The sequence below is a fragment of the Nannospalax galili genome, unplaced genomic scaffold (assembly GCF_000622305.1).
Source record: "Nannospalax galili isolate Female #2095 unplaced genomic scaffold, S.galili_v1.0 scaffold511, whole genome shotgun sequence".
In the NCBI taxonomy this organism is placed as follows: Eukaryota; Metazoa; Chordata; class Mammalia; order Rodentia; family Spalacidae; genus Nannospalax; species Nannospalax galili.
In genome coordinates, this window is record NW_008331831.1 from 1,772,564 (window position 1) to 1,792,661 (window position 20,098).

The window sequence follows — 20,098 nt, forward strand, 5'->3', positions numbered from 1 at the left end:
AGATCGAAAAAAAAAAAAAAATTCTAGCCTGTTTGGTTCTCTGATGTTTGTTTTCACTTATTAAAAGAGAATTTTGGCCAGGTATGGTGGCGTACACCTTTAATCCCAGCACTCGGGAGGCAAAGGCAGGAGAATCTGTGAGTTCAAGGCCAGCCTGGTCTACATAGTGAGTTCCAGGACAGCTGGGGCTACAGGGAGACCCTGTCTCAAAAAGACCAAAAAAAACAAAAAAAAAAAAAAAAAAAAAAAAGAATTTTGGTAAATTGATAAGGTTATTTCCTTCTAAGAATCCCCTGGCATGTAAACTCCATTGCTCTCTTTGAGAAAAGTGTTCACCCACATTCATCAGTCTGTCTGTGGAGCATTTTTGCCGATTCCTCAGGGCCCACTTTAAATAGATATGGATTACAGTAGCACATAGCATGCTGCCTGAACCACAGATTTTATATCCACCATATAGTGCTGCCAATTAGATATGTGGAATTTTTTAAAATTTCTTTACATTTATTTATTTTGTGGGGTTTGGTGTACACATGCCAACGCATGTGAGTGGAGATTAGAGACCAACTTGTGGGAGTGAGCTCTGTCCATCATGTAGTGTATGGGGATTGAAAGTAGGTCATCAGGTTTGGCAGCAAGCACTTTTACCTGCAGAGCCATCTCACTGGCCCATATCTGGGGTCCTTGGCTTCAGTCGAACACATCTTTCTACCACTAGTCTAAATAACAAATATCTCTTATTCTAGGGGACCAAACTGGGAAGAAAGCTATAAGCACCAACTCAGAACTTTCTACCTTCAGATCAGATATTCTGGATCTTCGGCAACAACTTCAGGAGATTACAGAGAAAACCAGCAAGAACAAAGACACGCTGGAGAAGTTGCAGGCAAGTGGGGATGCACTGGTGGACAGGCAGAGTCAGCTGAAAGAAACTCTGGAGAATAATTCTTTCCTCATTACCACGGTAAACAAAACCCTCCAGGCATATAACGGCTATGTCACAAATCTACAACAAGATACCAGTGTGCTCCAGGGCAATCTGCAGAACCAAATGTATTCTCATAATGTGGTCATTATGAACCTCAACAACCTGAACCTGTCCCAGGTCCAGCAGAGGAACCTTATCACAAATCTCCAACGGTCTGTGGATGACACGAGCCAGGCCATCCAGCGAATCAAAAATGACTTCCAAAACCTGCAGCAGGTTTTCCTTCAAGCCAAGAAAGACACTGATTGGCTGAAGGAGAAAGTGCATAGCTTGCAGACATTGGCTGCCAACAACTCTGCCCTGGCCAAAGCCAACAATGACACCCTGGAGGATATGAACAGCCAGCTCAACTCCTTTACAGGTCAGATGGACAACATCACCACTATCTCACAAGTCAATGAGCAGAACTTGAAAGACCTTCAGGACTTACACAAAGATGCAGAGAATAAAACGGCCATCAAGTTCAGCCAACTGGAAGAACGCTTCCAGCTATTTGAGGCAGATATTGTGAACATCATTAGCAATATCAGCTACACAGCCCACCACCTGAGGACACTGACCAGCAACCTGAATGAAGTCAGGACCACTTGCACGGATACCCTAACCAGACACACAGATGACCTGACCTCCTTGAATAATACACTGGCCAATATCCGTTTGGATTCTGTTTCTCTTAGGATGCAACAAGATATGATGAGGTCAAGGTTAGACACTGAAGTGGCCAACTTATCAGTGATTATGGAAGAAATGAAGCTGGTGGACTCCAAGCATGGTCAGCTCATCAAGAATTTTACAATTCTACAAGGTAAGTACAAATTTTGTATTTGTGTTTATATTAATTATTGCTGCATAACAAATCATTCTAAAATATGGTGATAATTTAAAACAAAAGTATGTATTATCTCATAGTTTTTATGGATTGGGAATTCAGAAGCAGCTTCATAGATTGGTCCTGGCTCAGGGTTTTCTTGTGAGGTTGCAGTCATCTGAAAGATTGACTGGGGTGGCTTGCTCACATGGCTCTCAACAGGAGGCCACAGTTCCACACTATGTGGATCTGAGTGATGTCACAATGTTGTAGCTCGCTGACTAGAATAAGTGACCCAACAGAAAGAGCAAAACAAAAGCCACTGTGCCCTTTACGACTTCACCTCAGAGGCCACACACTGTTGTCAGCAGTGTGAGTCTATAATCCCGCATTTGGGAAGCTAAAGCAGGAAGAGTCCAAGTTCAAGGCCAGTCTGGGCAACATACTAAGATACTTTTTTTAAGTTGGATGCCTGTAATCCAAGCACTAGGGAGGCAAAGACATGAGGATCAAGAATTGAAGGTTATTCTTGGTCACAAGAGTTTGAAGCTAGCCTGGGCTACTAACACCTTGTCAAACTCTAAGCACATTTCTTCCTTTAGAAATAAGTCACCAGGTGCAAGAAAACCAAGCTCTACATGTGGAAAAGTAGTGTAAAAATGCCCAATTGATTAGTTATTGGATTAAAGATTGGTTAATGTAGATTTTTCTCAGTACCTGAGCTGTTACTATGCCAACATTTGTTGAGGTCCTCTGAAAGCAGATTAATTTGTCTAGGTCACAAAGATACCATTAAGGGGTTCCTGTTTATAAGCATCATGAGTAGGTAGATGGTTGGCCATCACAGTAACTATAGGGCCACAGAAGATAGAAATTATATAACTAGCAAGAAACCATAAGTTTTATTGTTATCCAGGGTACCCATGTGTATGGCAAGTCCTTGGATCAGATTCAGTCTACTTTTTAAGATTTGCAGCAGTCATATAGTAACTTTATTTTCTGATCATAAACTGCCATCATGGGTTTTAAGGTAAAAGTATCATACAGAGAATTCTAAGCTCAGCTATCTGGGTTCATACCATGAAGGCCAGGTGGTCCCTACCTTTGAGTAGCTTAAAATCAAGAGAATTTTAGGGCATCCAAAAGTAGGGAAAAATAACTGTTGTCCTGATTTTCAAAAATGGACTAATTGTGCATTCTATACACTGTATGGAGTAGAGAATTTGATTTTAAGCCTGAGAAAGATTTAAGAAGAAGTTATAGAAAGATAATTTGTGACCCTGTACAGGAAAGCTGTAATCACAGTCAATTCATTAAGAAGGTGGCTGGTAATCCTGATCTTACTTCCTTATACTGAATTTCACCAAGGCACTAAGAACAATGTAGAAAAATAGTTGGATTGCAACACAATTGGGTGGATATATGATTATACTAGTGTTCTGTGTTGCACATGTAGGTAAAGCCAAGACACATTTTCATGTTTCCTGTGGCCTGGGTCCTGGTAACACTTAGGGGGTTCTTGTGTTACCAGGCTGCTGGCTCCTCGAATTGTGGCTTCATCAGAAGCTGGTCTTGGGAGATGCACATTTCCATGTTGCTTCAGGCTCTTGAACCTAAGACAGAGTTTCCTGATTTCTTTCTGGTTATCATCTGAGGACTACCCTCAGCTCTTAGAGGCTGCTCAGTTCCTGGTCAGGCAGCCATGTCACAATATCACAGCTTCCGCAGAGCCAGTAAGGAGCCTTTCTCACTCGAGGCTGCTAAAATGGAGTCTCGAACAGTATGACTTACCAAGGAAGCAACTTGTCATCACTTTTGCTATATATTATTGGTTAGAAGCAAGTCCCAGTTTCACACTCAAGAAGGGATCTCCCAAGGTCCTGAGTCATTGGGGATCACCCTAAGGAGTGTCTGACACATTAGTTGAATGATCAACTATAAAGAGCACCTGTAAGCCTGAAGTTCAGTGATTTTTTTTCAGTGAGGGTTAGATGACCCAATGATAAATCTAATCCTTATGTGATACACAAAACTTGCATGGTAAGGGGCTGGAGAGATGGCTCAGCGGTTAAGAGCACTGACTGCTCTTGCAGAGGACCCAGGTTCAATTCCTAGCACCCACATGGCAGCTATGAACCATCATTAACTCCAGTTCCAGGGGAATCCGAAGCCCTCTTCTGACCTCCGCAGCATTGCATGACATGGGTGCACTCACATACTTGCAGGCAACACACTCATACACATAAAATAAAAATAATAAATAAATTTTTAAACACTTACATAGTGAATAAAAGGTGATAGAATCATCTGGAATCTGATGGGCAGAAATAGTAGCAAGATGCTGGCCAGATGGAATAGGTAAGGGATGCATATAAGATCCTGCTCAGAAGTAGGCGAGACTAAGAAGATCTCTTTTCTTTCTAAGGCAGGGTCCCACTGTATCTCTCAGGCAAGTCTTAAGCTTGAAATCCTCCTGTCCCAGCCTTTTGAGTGCAGGGACTGCATATGTTCCCTCACTAACTAGCTGTGTCCAGTTGCCTCCAGAACAGCAGTCCCCAGCAGGTATTTCAAGAGAACAAGCTGAGAGAAGCATCCCACTTCTGGATGCAAGTGCTTCCTTCTATCCTTCCTCTGTCCCTGCACACAGCTCATCCCTACGACAGCAGAATGAGTGATAAAGCAGGATGGATTAATGTTGGCCTCAGTGGGCCTTTCCTCTGTAAGATTCCAAAATACTCTGGTGCTTTCCAGGAAATTCTTGTTAACTTGCATGTAATGAGACCATGTACTGATAGCTTGGTCATCTAAGACAGTTGCCTTATTAAGAAGTGGAAACCAAAATGGTGCATACCTGTAATCCCAGCGCTCAAGAGACCGAGGCTGTAACATTATTAGCTTAGGCTATTTAGGAAGACCCTATCTAAAAAAAAATAATAAATTTAATCTGAAGCTGCACTTAAGTCAGATGATAAAGTATAACTAGATGGTCACGTGATAAACCCAGGCAGTAGTCATCTGTGTACCCATCACCAAAAACCTAAGTATTTACTCAGAGGATCTCTAGTGTATACTACTAGATGTGCTGGAAGCCTGACCAAGTTCATCACCCTCCCAGAGCCTGATCCCTCATCTGTGCACCTTTCTGTGGTGCCATGAGGTAAATAGTTTGCTCCACCATCTGCTCCCAGCCATGTTGTGCTGCCTTGCTGCAGGCCCAAGGCAATAGATCCAGTCAATCATGAACCAAACTCTTCAAAACCAGGAGCTAAAATAAACATTTCTTTTTTAAGTTAATTATTTTAGGCATTTTGCTACAATAACAGAAAGTTAACATATAAGTGGTAAGTTTAGTTCATTGCTGTCAAAGATTTTTTTACAGTAAGAAAACTGAATTTGATTGTGTCTTTTTTTATTTACCTTACATTAGAATTCTTTGTTGTTTTTAATACAGGGTCTCCCTATAGCCCCAACTGGCCTGGAACTCACTATGTAGACCAGGCTGGCCTTGAACTCAGAGATCATCCGCCTGTCTTTGCCTCCTGAGTGCTACCATGCCCAGCATGAAACACAGTAGTAATACTGTGGCCTAGGCTACCTCAAATTTATGGCAATCCTCCTGCCTTAGCCTTCTGAATGCTGCCACTCAAAGCTCTTACCATCAAGTCCAATAACAGGCAAAGCTAAAACTGTCTCTCTGCTTTCTGTTACAGAAGTTTTGTTGGAAAACACATTTAAAACTTGTTTTGGGTAGGAGACTGGCTGGGCACGTCTCAGTCTGGAGATCCAGTTGCCAAAGCATAAAAAGGACAGTGATGAAAAGTCTAGTGTCTGAGGGGTCTGTTCTGTACCTTAATGCTCTCAAAGCTAAGTCTAGGACATACAAGGCTGAGAGTGTAAACAGGACTGTTCAGAATCCTGCTGTTTGTTGTTTGGGAGGCAATTCTAGAGCTTGTGACAGCTTTACCAGCCACATGGACACCCTGACAATGCAGAATCCCAAGCCAGGGAACCAGCCACTTGGCTTGACTTTTAGTTACACTTCAAGCATTCTGAAAGCAGATCTCATGGTCATCCACGTGCTGCCACCCACGTGTGGCATTATAATGCTCTTGATTCTGAATTCAAATTGTTACTGCACAAGCTCATAAATACTCTGCCTCTGCCATTTCATTTGGGGGACTTGAGGGAAGGTAACCTTTTCTGTTAATTTTTGTTTATTTACTTGGTTGTGTATATGTGCACACACGGAGAGGCAGAAAACAACTTTCAGGAGTGGGTTCTTGCCTTCCATCTCATTGAGACAGGGTCTCTCCTTGTTTCTGTTGTTGTGCTACATACTCCAGGCTAGGTGGCCCATGACAGACCATTCTCCTGTCTCCACCTCCCACCTCACTATAGGAGTGTCGTGATTACAGATGTGCATCACTGCATGCATATGGCTTTTTACATAGGTTCTAGGGCTTGAATTTGGGTCATCACGCTTGCACAGCTATTGCCTTTACCTGCTGAGCCATCTCCTCAGACCATTATTTGATTTTATTTTTTACTTTGATAGTCACCCAATAAAAGACTAAAGTAAGACTGAGTGCCCTGAGATAATCCAGAGGCTACTGAGGGATACCTGCATTTCAGATTCTGCATCTCGGGTCCTAGAGGAGAACATACCTGGGTCCAGTGCTGGCTTTGAAAATGGCTCTGGTTCTTTTTATCAGTGATTTTTTTTTTTAAACAAGAATAGTAAACTTCCAGCTTGACTAGTCTAGTGAGCAAAGTTCATTGCATGCATGCCCTCACCTAGGAGACACACATCTTCGTGAAACCCAGCCTCTGGGACTACTTTTATGCAGTTTTTGTAAAGCTGGTGGCAGCTGAGTGAAGATATCAGTAATTGTGTGCCTGTCTGTTTATGCATAGCCTAATCTTATTAAGAGACAGATGACTTATATGTGTGGGGATTCGTAATGCTTTACATGCAAAGATTTGATTTTTATACTAATCCATCTGGGAACCCATTGAATTTAGATTTTAGATTTTTTTTTAAGGCAAAAATTTGCATCGCACGAATGCACACACAAACCTACTCCACTCCATTGTAAGATCTAGAAATTAGCATCTGCTGGTGTTTTTTTACTGGCTTTGGGATCCATGTTTGATAACATTCTGCAAATAAATCACAGCATCTATACATACTGGATGAGGCCATTTCCAGTTGAAAGAAGCATATCTAGACCTCATCAACTACTGTACCCAGAAATATTAAGTAGTAAAAAGCTGTCACCCCAAGTGAGGGAGATCTTAGATTTAGGCTGGAAGAAGAAGGGGGAGCTGTGTATTTTGGGAATTCTGGGAGGCCAGCAGAAGGTGTTCTGGAAGAAATCCAACTCTTGCCACAGGAGCAGAGATAAGCCCTGAAGAGTCACTATTTCATAGTTGCAGATAAACTCACTTCCTGCAACTTGTAAGTATAGCACCAAGCCCTAGTTTGAGCAGGCAAGAAAGCAGTAATTGGGGGGGGAAACCTTATCAAATAAAAAATTACTTAAACACTTTTTAAAAATTTTTTATTTAATAACCACATGATTAGAAGAAGCATTTCATTACAGCTTTAACATATTCAGTAACAATTTCCAGAGCAAGGATACATCTCTCTCAAAAGTGGCTATAAATTTTTAGTTTCACAGTTGAATTAATAGTTATACAACATTGAACTCAGTATAGACCCTGTAAGACATAAAATTGAATGAGTTTTTAACCTTTAAAAAAGATCTCCATTTCATTTTAAAATATGCTGTTTCCTAAAGACTCATTTTTAATGCTACTAATGCTTAGATGTTTCACATGTGTCTCTAATCTCTACGTATCTGATTATTACTAGTCACAGTCGGTTACACTCAGATCCTTGGCACCTGAGTATGGATATAAAGTCATGAGGTAGATTTCAATGGTAATGTTTATCACCTCTACTAATTAGCATAAAGTAAATTTTTATGCTTCCTCCTCAAATGTAAGTCCTTTTTTATTTGTTGATTTTGTGTGCACATCATACAGAACATCCCATACAATCTTACTCATCTATATACCCACTTCCCAAATGGCACCCTCCCATAGCCTCCCTCCACCCCCACTGGAGCCCATATACTTTGTCATCCCTGTTACTGTCCACTTAAACTTTTTTTTTTTTTTTTTGAGGCAGGGTGTCCCTGTAGCCCCAGCTGGCCTGGAACTCACTATGTAGATCAGGCTGGCCTTGAACTCATAGTGCTAGGATTAAAGGCATGCACCACCATGCCCGACTTAACAATTAGATTTTCTAACATCTTTATGATTTGAATTTCCTGAGGGTTAGCACATACTATAAATGAAACAGTTGAGAAGGTATTTTGATTTGGCTATTGTTAGTAATTTTTTCACTAGAACTTTGCATAATACTATATCCATCATAAGGGACCTTACATGGCACCCTCCCCAGTATTAGCCTCCAGGATACTATTTTGCAGTTACACAAAGACACTAACTTACTTTAAGGAGATACACCTTTCAGCAAAAGTCCTTCTCCTTCCCTATTTATTGTTCCTAAATGGCACAAGCTGGGTAATGAGCTTTCTCAGGTTACAAATGAGGCCAATGGAAACATTCTTAAGTATCTGCAGACTCAGGAAAGATAGATCTTCCCATAACCGTTCCATAGATGCACCCTGGGTCCACCCAACACAGACTGGGAAGAACACCTCTTAGAATAAGGTGAACACAAAGCAGGTCACTGTTTCCCAGAAATCTCTTGCTTCTGATGTCTCCTGACACCTAAAACATTGGCATTAGAGTGATGGACTTTTAACAGTGAGGCATGTGCATCTGATAAGCAATCCAGAATAAGACTGCCAGAGAAGGTGAAGTGCAGGTGGGCTCAGTAGGCCAAACAAAGACTGAAATATGAGAAACGAATTCTGTTTGGAGTGACCTGGGAGGATGTCATGTGGTTGGATGGGTATTTCACAGATGCATCAGCAGAGGGAATGCTAAGAGGTGTAAGAAGATTCAGAGGAGATCAGGTCATGAAGAGTTTTGATGCAAGTAGGGCCTGAATGTTCTTGACATGATTATGTAACAATTCTTTGAAAACTGTCACTCACTATGCAAATCTTGGTTGTGAAATACATATGTGAAGTCTATGTTAGCCCTGAGAAATTCAAGAAAACAAGACAGCTCTATATGAAGAGAGTATATGTGTGACAGGAAAGAGTAAACCTTTACCTTTCTTCTCAGTCATGCCTTTTTTAGAAGGACTATGTACTTTTGTCCTCCAGCCACTGTATTGTACTATTAAGACTTAAATCAGCCCAGTCCAGAGAGTTTGGGCACCTCTAACCAGCTTTCCCCTATCCCTCTGAGCTGGTCCATAGGTAGATAAGACCCAGAACTAAGAACAGCAGCACTGGAGAGAAACTTGGTGAAAAGCACAGGAATGCAGTATAGGATGAGATGGGAAGGCAGGGCTTGGTTGTTGCAAAAGAACTAATAGATCAATGCTTCTCAACACTTGATGTAATTTCAAGTCTAATTCAACTCTACAACTCTTTACCTGGTGCTTGTCATATAAAAGGATATAAATAAGGGAATTCTGATCCCACTGTGCACAACTTTTCTGTTGGTGACAAACCCACTACTGCCAATGTCAACATGGATTCTATCAACAAACATCATTGAGCTGCATTGGAAATGCTGTGGACAGGAAGGCTGGGCTTATTGAAAAGAAAAATAAGCTGAATCACTATTGTATTGCTTTGCAGACTTAAACCGGCTGAAACAACAGAAATGTCTTTCCACATAGTTCAGAGGTTGGAAGTCACGGTCTTGGCGGGTCTTGTTGGTTTCTTCCAGAATCTCTGTCCTTAGCTTGCAGATGACTATCTCCCTGTGTCTTCACCTGGTCCTCTCCTTCTGTGTCAGAGTTTTAATCTTTTTCTATGTGTGTACATATGCACGCCTGTGATATATGCACATGTGTGTGGGTGTGCATGCCCATGTAAATGTGGAGGCCAAAAGAGGACACTGGGTGTCCTGTTCTATTACTTTCTGCCTTACTCCTTTGAGACAGGGTCTCTCACTGATCCTGGAGCTAGGCTGGCATCCAGCAAGCCTCAGCAATCCTCCTATCCCCACCCACCACAGTACTGGTGTTAACAGGCCTGTGCATAGCCACACCCAGCTTTTTTCATGGGTTCTGGGGATTTGAATTCAGGTTCTCATGCTTGTAAAGCAAGGGCTCTTATCCACCCCTTATCTTTTCTTGTAAGACCACATACTGGCTGAAAGCCCAAAGAAAATAACCTTATTTTAGCTTAATTACCTCTTATTTTAAATGTAAGTGTTTTGCCTGCAGGTATGTAAGTGCACTAGTATAATGCAGTGCCCACAGAACCCAGAAGAGGGCATCAGATCCCCTGGAACTAGAGTTAAGGATGGCTGTTAGGCACCATGTAGGTGCAGGGAATCGAACCCAGGTCCTCTGCAATAGCAGCCAATGCTATTAACTAACCTCTGAGCCATCTCTCTAGCCCGCAAGATTAATTAGCTTTTTAAAGCCCTTATGTTCAGGCTGGGCTGGTGTACACACCTGTAATCCCAGCATTCAGGAGGGCTGAAGCAGGAAGATGACAATTCCAAGGTCAACAAACACTGTATAGAAAGAATTTGCCTCCAAAAATAATAAAGTAATAATAAATGACCTTATCTCCAAATAGTCACATTCTTAGGTATTGGGAGTTAGGACTTCAACATATAAATTTGGAGGGAAATAATTCAGCCTGCAATAGCAGCCACAAATACCATGATAAATGGATAAGCATTCCTTAATGTCTCTCTCTTGTGTTCCACAATTTTTTTTAAATTGTAGGTTATATAAGAAGATACACTCTGTACACATTGCCCTCACAATGGGACATGTCATTTACTGGTTTTTTTTTTTTCTGTTTTAGGTCCTCCTGGCCCCAGGGGTCCAAAAGGTGACAGAGGATCTCAGGGGGTCCCTGGTCCAACTGGCAACAAAGGACAGAAAGGAGAGAAGGGAGAGCCTGGCCCACCTGGCCCTGCTGGTGAGAGAGGCCCAGTTGGACCAGTAGGCCCCCCTGGAGAGCGCGGTAGCAAAGGCTCCAAAGGCTCACAGGGCCCCAAAGGGTCCCGTGGGTCCCCAGGGAAGCCTGGCCCTCAGGGCCCCAGTGGGGACCCAGGTGCACCAGGCCCAACAGGCAAGGATGGACTTCCGGGCCCTCAGGGCCCTCCTGGCTTTCAAGGACTGCAGGGCACTGTGGGTGAGCCTGGAGTACCTGGACCTCGGGGGCTACCAGGCTTGCCAGGCGTGCCAGGCATGCCTGGACCCAAGGGACCACCTGGCCCCCCAGGCCCATCAGGAGCAGTGGAGCCTTTGGCTTTGCAGAACGAGCCAACCCTAGCACCAGAAGCCAATGGTAAGTCCAAGACCGCCTTCCAACCGGGGTTGGGGAGGCAGGGCTGTGTTTGTGCTCACAGCTAAACCAACCCCAGCATGAGTTCCCCTAATTTGACTTAGCAGAAGGCTAAGCTCCCATGATGCTTCAACATCATCACCCAGGCCCCTGTGTTTGTGTGCAAACATCATCAGTTTCTGACACTTGTTCTTTTAGGTCAATCAGGCCCTCAGAAGACAAATGCACTCCAAACACTGCCTTCAAAACATCCTGTACTGGCCACCTTATCCTTGTTTTATTCCTTTCTCTCTAGGAACAGACAATTCTCTCAGTTAACTCCATCAGTATACAGGTGGAATTTCTGTGACCATGTCCAGATTTTCTTTGAAAAAGGGTCATGGTGCCTTTGTGTCTCCTTGACAAGTAAATTTTTAACAAGACTTCTTATTGCTTAGCAACCAAGCAACAGAGGCTAGGTTCCACATGGTTCCTTCAGTGAGACCTGGGTTCTCACATGCAGTTGTTTATAGACTCCAGCTGATCCAAGATGAACAACAAACATCAGTGCCTGCCCTGTACTCATTTCTGTTGTTACTATAAAGCCTGATCCAGGTACAGAGGCACAAAGACCCAGCCACACTCTTTCCAGACTGTGCAGTTTTCTCTACTGTGCGCTCTGCAGTCCACGCTTGTGAACATCAGCCACCAGTTTGGCATAGGGCCACTCAAGCTGCCACTGGTATGCCAAGTGACACTTTTGCCTCTTACACATAGCTGAGGAAATGAAGAGACCTTTCTGTGTGTTTTAAATCAACATTTAAAACTTTGCATCCCTAGGCTGTCCACCTCGATGGAAGAACTTCACAGACAAATGTTACTATTTTTCGGTGGAAAAAGAAATTTTTGAGGATGCAAAGCTTTTCTGTGAAGACAAGTCTTCACATCTTGTTTTTATAAACTCAAGAGAGGAACAGGTATGTCAGTCACCTGATTGGGGAAAGCTGTAATTTAAAGCTGGAAATTGCATGCTTTCTGGGGAGTCAAAGAGATCAAAAATTCATAGTCTCATAAATATGGAAGGCTGCAGTTTGCAGGCTTGGTTTATCCAGGGACTAGAGCTTTGGCACGCTGTCCTCTTGCTTCTGTAGGCAATGGTTCTGTAGCTCCACCTGGTGGTTTTTTGGAGAATTGCAGCACAGCAGAGAATTGGGAGGGGTTGCTACTTGACAAAAAGAGGCAGTTGTGAGCACAGTAGTTGGAGGTCAGGTGCCACCAACCAGACTTGTTGACCCCAGAGGAGTCAGGAAAGCTGGGATGGCATGTGTGGCAATGACGCTGACCATTCACTGGGCCCCTATCATGTGCAAGGCCATTTCTTACACCCTCACAGCCTTGGAATGTAGGTCTAAAAAAATCACCATTTCCTCCCCACCCCACCCCCACTTTTTTTTTTTTCTAAACACAAGTCTTGCTATGAGTCCCAGCTGGTCTAGAATTTGCAACTTAAACCAGGCTGGCCTAGATCTGCAGCTGTCATCCTGCCTTTGTCTCCCAAGGACTGGGTTTACATGCATGTGCCAGTCCTTTCATTCCCCCATTTCACAGATGATGTATTCCCACAAGATGAAAAAGAAATGCAGAGTTGAGACCTGACTGGTGACAGTGTTCTTCCTTCAGTTTCAGTGGTCTCCTTCCTTTTCCCTAAGTGTCTCCACCAGACACAGCCCTGAAATCTGGTTTCCTGTAGTAACTGACCAGAAAGCATTAAAAAAGGAGCCATCAAGTACCTGGGCTCAAACCATGCTCAGCTCCTTGCCATCTTCGGTTCCTCAGTTGTGGTGGAGGCATACCACGTGGGACCCAGCCCAAGGAAAAGCTCAATATCACCATCAGTCTTCCAGCATTAGAACACAAGAAGGGTAGCTGGGAAATGGGACCTGCGGAATTCTCTGAGCTGCCCTGACCAAGAAAGAGCATTGCTTCATCACTTATAAACTTGTGAGAGGAAAAAGGTTGAAGCCCCTGACAGTGTCCCTTTCAATATTAATGCAATAAAAAGTGGACAGCTAAGACCATTACAAATTCTGAGAAATGTCTTTAAATTGTCATTTTTACTTTGTGTGGAATAATAATGTACCTCTTTGACTTATTTTTCAGCAATGGATAAAAAAGCAGATAGTAGGGAGAGATAGCCACTGGATCGGCCTTACCGACTCTGAGCATGAAAATGAGTGGAAGTGGCTGGATGGGACGCCTGTGGTCTACAAGTAAGTACTGGAGAAGCTCCCACACAGTGGTCAGGTGCTGCTCATTCCTACAACTTCTCCCTCAGTTCAGTGACCTTCTGTCTTATACCCCCTTCTCAAACCCAGAAATTTTCAGTCATAAATAAGACTAGAAATTCTTTACTATGGTACTTCTGGCCACAACGTTTTAATACTATGAGGAAGGATAATATAGCCCAGAAGCTCTCAGCCATGTTGAGTGTCACCCCAGATGTATTTCTGAGACCTGACAGATCCCTGTAGAATAACACCATTGGTATTCCTAACCCACTAGTGCGTGATTATTCACTACAGGGTTCTGATTCTCACTGGAGTTCTGCACAGTACCATCACAGAATAACTCTACTGGTCTAAAATTCTTCCTAAGTCCCATGTATCCTGTGTTGTACAAAAAGTAGCAGCAGAGAAGAAAGCATCTTGCAGTACCCGCCTCTCCACAGTCGTCTCCAGCCCCAGGCTGTCAGCTGTCCCCCTAATCCTACCGATGAGTCCAAAGATGGCTACATTCTACCAATTCAAATTTCACCTCTCCGCCGGGTGTGGTGGTGCACACCTTTAATCTCAGCACTTGGGAGGCAGAGGCAGGCAGATCTTTGTGAGTTCGAGGCCAGCCTGGTCTACATAGTGAGTACCAGGACAGCTGGGGCTACTGGGAGACCCTGTCTCAAAAAGACAAAAAAAAAAAAAATTTTCACCTCTCCTTGAAAACCTTGCCTTGCTTCTTTCTTCTCAAAGAGAAATGGAGAACTTAACAAAAATCCATCTCTGAGTGGCCTTTAATTTGCTGGAGGCAGAGAAGTCAGACCTTGCAGAGAGCATCATTTCACGGGGAGCTGGTCCACTGGAAGAGGAGGAAATGATCGTGTTTCAGATCTAAGGAAGTCTCACAGACCTTGAGGCCAGACTTATAGTAGTTGAAGAATGGCATAGGGACAGAGGTGATGGACAGAGAGGCCAGACAGACAGGCAGCTCTGTACTTTTTAAGTGTGTTTATTAGAGCAGGGTCTTACTATATAATCCGTGTTGGCCTTGAACTTGCAATCCCCACATCTTCACCATTCAAGTGCTAGGGTTGCAGGCACTGTCAACACTCCTGGCAGTTTCATATTTTTAAATCCTTCATGTGAAGAGCATGATGAGAGAGAGTAGGTAGAATCAGAAGGGCATCTCTTCAAGGAAAAATCTTTTTTTAAAAAGCAAAAACCGAAGTGGATGATTTGGAGACTTTCACCCAGACCTAAAGGTGAGGAAGTGGGCCTGTCCTAGTTTATTTCTTCATTCCTGTGACAAAATACTCTGATCACTACCAACTTGGGGAGGAAAGGGTTTATTTATCTTACATCTCCCAGGTCGCAGTTCATCAGGGAGCCCAAGGTAGGAACTCAGGGCAGGAACCTGGAGGCAGGAGCAGGAGCACAGGCCATAGAGCTGCTTACTGGCTTGCTCCCCTGGCCCCTGCTCAGCCTGCTTTCTTATGCTACACAGGCCCACCTGGCCAAGGGTGGCACCACCCACAGTGGCCTGGGCCCTCCCACATAACTCAGCAATCAAGAAAGTGCCCCATGGACATGGCCACAGGCCAGTCCAATGAAGGCAATTCCCCAATTGAGGCTCCCTCAACCCAGGTGTGTCAAGTTGACACTAAAGTTATCCAGCACAGGGCCTGTGCCCGATGGCCTGTCAGATCCTCTACTCTTTTCTGCCTGTCTCTAGGGAGACACTGGAGCTCAAGAAGATAGCAGGGATGCACTTCACCAACTCCACACAGCTGTGAATGTTGGTGTTTAAAGCAGGAGCTGCAGTGGGTTGGTGGTAAGATGGAAGGCAGAGACTAATAAAGGAAAAGACAAATCTATTTCTTTGACAGTTGAGAGAGCCAGGATATCTTTTAAGGGAGTTGAAAGAAGCTAAGAAGAAAATTCCATATTCCCCACATTTCTCACTGCCATAAATGGAAAGAAAGGTTTGAGACTGACTCACTGAGAAATTCAATCTTAAACTTTCCTTCAAGAAAAAACTGGATTGGAATATTACTGTATACGCAAGCTCTCCCAAGGGGAAGCTTTGCTCCTTTTCCCTAGGATCCATAAGAATTATGTGATTTGAGCGCCAGTGTTGGTACCTAGGCCCTAAGAAGGATTATATCACCAGACACCTTACCGGAAATTTGTCTCCAGTCACAGCCACACTTGAACCCCCTGAATGCCTGAGCTCTTGCGCCCCAGCCCCTGCACAGACTGCATGTCTCATTTTCTACCCAAAGGAATACATATACATGTAAAACTCCCCAGGATCAAATTCTAAAGCAAGAATAAATTAGGCAGACATAGTATGAGGTCTCAATAACCAAAGGCTAATTTAATTTGACATATAATAATAAACACTGCACAAACTAGAGAAAGAGCCAGTACCGTCTGGGGTACAGAGTCAAGTCAAGTGAGAGCCTTGACCTGACACCTCTGTGAATACTCAATTATACCAATCTCCATGTCCCCATGTGTAAAATGAATTTGACAAAAGTACTATGTCAGTATTTTTTCAATGAGATTTCCTACACATACAACATGGTATTCAGCATAGAGCTTGCTGCCTGGGAAATCCTTGAGGAAATATTGCCTGTAAGTATTGAGATTATTACTGTTATTATTATAATCATGATTGTTACCATGATATAATACTCCTGAGTTGCAGAATTTTATTAGGTAGAAGTTATATATTGTACAATATCTTGAGATCCACACACAGCATCCTACCCATCTTACAACGGGTTTGTGAAGAGGACAAGAATATTCCCTGTCATGACTTGGGAACGGAGCCAAGACTTCAGGGTCTTGACCAGTAGAAATCTCCTGAAATACTCCCAATACTCAGATTCCTGTTTATTTCTGAGGCCTAACATTGACCCATCCACTGCCTCTTCCCCTACCAAAAGCAGTAATTTCCAGATCCAGCAATTATAAGAGACAATTTTGAACAATTACTATGGACAGCTAAATAACCAAAAATCAAATAATGAAGAAGAAATGGAAAGCCTCATTAAACCAATAACAAAGAAGGTTAACATAGCCATCAAAAGCCTCCCAGCAAAGAGAAGCTCAGGACCAGAGGCTTCATGGCTGAGTTCTACCAAACATTCAAAGGATTACTGCCATTCCTCAACTGTTTCCCCAAACCAGAAGTCATTGGCCCTGGCACCATCCCAAGCTTTGACCAAGCCACAGAGGAATTAAGTGCACAGTTTTCCTTTTCCCCAGCACATACGCACAGTTTCTTTAAAATTATGTAAGGATTTTGCTGTTACTATAAAAAAGAAAATAGTCCAGGGATAACGGCTCCCTCCTCTGCCTCTTAGCTTTACTGTGTTAGTTGTGCTTTTACCTGGTTCAGAAGGCAGGGCTGGAATAGGCAAAAAGCAGCCATGACAGGGAAGATGCTCAGTTTAGGCACATTTAGATCTGAACTCGGGTTCATTCCCCTCAGACATACCGCGTGGGCCGTACACTGTTGCTGTGCTGAAAAAGGTCAGCACCAGCTGAGGAAAAGCTGCCCCTACAGGGAGAGGCCCCCTACAGTGGTTTGGGATGGTGCCCTGGCCAGATCCCCACATACTATAGGCCTACGCACCAAAGCAATTTCAACACAAAGACTGGAGGACAGTGTAGATTGCTGAAATTTTATATTCTGATAGAAGACAGGGTTAAAAATAATACACCTATAATCCTTTCCAAGGAAAGACAACTGGCCACCTTACACACATCATCCTTGGTATGCTTGTTTTGCCACAGTCCTGTAACAACCTCATTCTTATCCTCTGAGTGGAGACTGGGATCTATCCAGTTAACACTCATTGCATTATCGTGGGGTAGCCATGGGGAGACAGTAGCTGGAGCCTGGTTGACAGGGGTGTACTGAGAGGTAGTATCCTTATACTAACATTAAAAAGAGTGATTTCGCCGGGCGTGGTGGCACACGCCTTTAATCCCAGCACTGGGGAGGCAGAGGCAGGAGGATCTCTGTGAGTTCAAGGCCAGCCTGGTCCACATAGTGAATTCCAGGACAGCTGGAGCTACAGGGAAACCCTGTCTCAAAAAGACCAAAAAAAAAAAAAAAGTGATTTCTAGGACCATGTCATAGTGAGGGGAGCATCCCACTCCTAGATGTGGATACAGGAAAGATCAGGGCTTCAAGGGAGGTTTACTGATAGGGCAAGTAGGTAGGAAAGTCAATAGGGATATAATAGACACAACCAGCGACCTTGACAGAATTGGTATGTACAGGACATTTTGCCTAACAATTACAAATATGCTTCCAAATACACATGATAGATTCACAGAAAGTCTATAGCCATAGCACCTACATGCTTCCAATCTCATTCATTGACCAAAGAAAAAAGTTACCTAAAAAATCTGAATTTTTTTTTAATGGAAATAGAAGCCAGGCATGGTGATTCACACCTTTAATCCCAATACTTGAGAAGCAGAGGCAGGTGGATCTCTGTGAGATCAAGGCCAGCCTGGGATGGTCTACACAGTGAGTTCTAGACTAGCAGGGACTACATAGTAAGATCCTGTTTGGAAGGAGGGAGTCAAAGAGGGAGAGAGAGAATATCAAAATTTATGTGATACAGTTAAAACAAGTGTTTAGAGGGACACTAATAGCCTTAAAAGCATCACCTTTTTAATATTTTATTATTTTTATGTGTATGCCTGTATTACCTACATGTAGTGCAATGCCCAAGGAGGACAGAAGAGGCTGTCGGATCCCCTGGAACTGGAGTCACCAACAGTTGTTAGCTGCCATGTGGGTGCTGGGATTCAAACCCGGGTCTTCTGCAAGAACAGCCAGTGTTCTTAACCACTGAGCCGTCTCTCCAGCCCAAAGCATCACATTTTCTTAAACATTAAAACCCACTGACCTAAGATTCCACTTTACAAAGATAATGGAAGAAGAACAAATGAATCTCAATATAAGTAGGAGACAAATAAGACCAACCAGAAAGCAATGACATAACAACAATTAACTTGTAATTTATTGGTTTTTGAAACAGGGTTCTCCCATAGTCCTAGATGGCCTGGAAATCACTATGTAGACCAGGTTGGCCTTGATCTCACAGAGACCTGCCTGTCTCTGCCTCCCAAGTGCTGGAACTAAAGGTGTGTGTCACCACCCCCAGATAAGTTTCTATTTTTGAATAAATAAATGCAGGCATATCATTTTGCAGATTGTCACTATTAACTGAGGCTGTCTTCCTTGGGAAAATCAGATTCATACAGGAGGGACACAGGGATGAACCACACATCTGAATCTTCCCTTTTCTTTTGTTTGTTCTGTTCAAGGGACATCATTTGTTGGGATTATGATACCAAGTTCCATGTAACTGCTTTTATTTATATATCACAAAGATAAAACAGGCTGACTTTGTGTTAACCACATTACTCCATATAGTTTTACAAAATATATTGCCATGGAACAGTGGGGACCAGAAGGAACTCTCCAGTTTCCTTTAACAACAACCCATGATAGTTCACACTTTGTATTCCTACCAGGGTGGCACTGGCCCAGGCCACAGGATAAGAATCTTCTATGAGGGTCTAGTGGGAGAACATTTTATTGGCAAAGAAACATTCCTCATCAGTAACATTTTCCTCTTTGGAAGTCAGGCCCTTACCAGCAGACGTTTCTTGGCATGTAGCCTTAGTTAATCTTGTGGTTGATGAAAAAATATTAAGTTGTGAGGTTGGAAGGAGTTAGTCCCAAGATTGAGACTATGTCATTAAGATGACTTCCCCCTGCCCCCAATCGTGGAGTACTCCATTCCCAATATCTCACATTTGTGAGTTTCCAAGTCATAAGAGCTATCAAGTGTTTCCAAGATTCCTGAGGCACTTAGAAGTATATATGTTGCTATGTGTATTGTAACATGGGACTTCAGGCCAAGGTCAAGCTAGTCCTTCCAGAATTTACCTACAAATGAAGTTAAGGCATTGTTTAAGCTGACATTCTTCTCCAGAATACTATATACACATTCTGTTTCGCTGACATCTTCTAAGCATGCAGACTGTAAGTTACCATAAATTCCATGGGATGTTAGTTTTCCCAGAGATGCTTTGAGACCCCAAGTTCCTACTCTATAGGCCTTATTCCCAGCATGCTGGCTACCTCAGTCATCTTGCCTCCACAGAACCATGTGCTGCCTTTAGTCCTAAGGAAAACCTGGAGCACTGTATGTAAAGATTTCTAATGATCTGGAAAACCCATTTGAGAAAGGTTATCTTCCTGTTTGATCAGAAAGTTCTTTTCCACTCAGCTTAAAATGATGTGATATGGGGTGCGCAGGGATCCCGGGGCGCCAGCTGCTAGCGTGGCGCCGGTCCCCTGCGCGCACCTGGAAGGCGGCGGGTCCCACAGCGCGTCTGCTCTGCGTTGCTGGCGGGTCCCTGCTTCTCCGCTACTTCTCCGTTGTGGGTCCCTCTGCTTCCGGGGCTGGCCCGGTAGAGTTCTGCCCTAATTTCACCCATGCACTTCCTCGAGATGCGAAATCCACTGGCTGCTGGATCACGTGGGAAGGTGCGG

General features: G+C 43.4%; 1 protein-coding gene across 2 annotated transcripts in view; it reads left to right on the forward strand.

Annotated features, from left to right (window-relative positions):
* Colec12 (collectin subfamily member 12) overlaps positions 1–20,098 on the forward strand; it is a 200,782-nt gene that overhangs the window by 175,444 nt on the left and 5,240 nt on the right. For both annotated transcript variants that reach the window (XM_008826958.3, XM_029560557.1), the window contains 4 exons: positions 747–1,793; positions 10,772–11,260; positions 12,077–12,213; positions 13,397–13,506. In XM_008826958.3, coding sequence (XP_008825180.1) covers positions 747–1,793; positions 10,772–11,260; positions 12,077–12,213; positions 13,397–13,506 — 1,783 coding nt within the window. The remainder of the gene's footprint in view (positions 1–746; positions 1,794–10,771; positions 11,261–12,076; positions 12,214–13,396; positions 13,507–20,098) is intronic.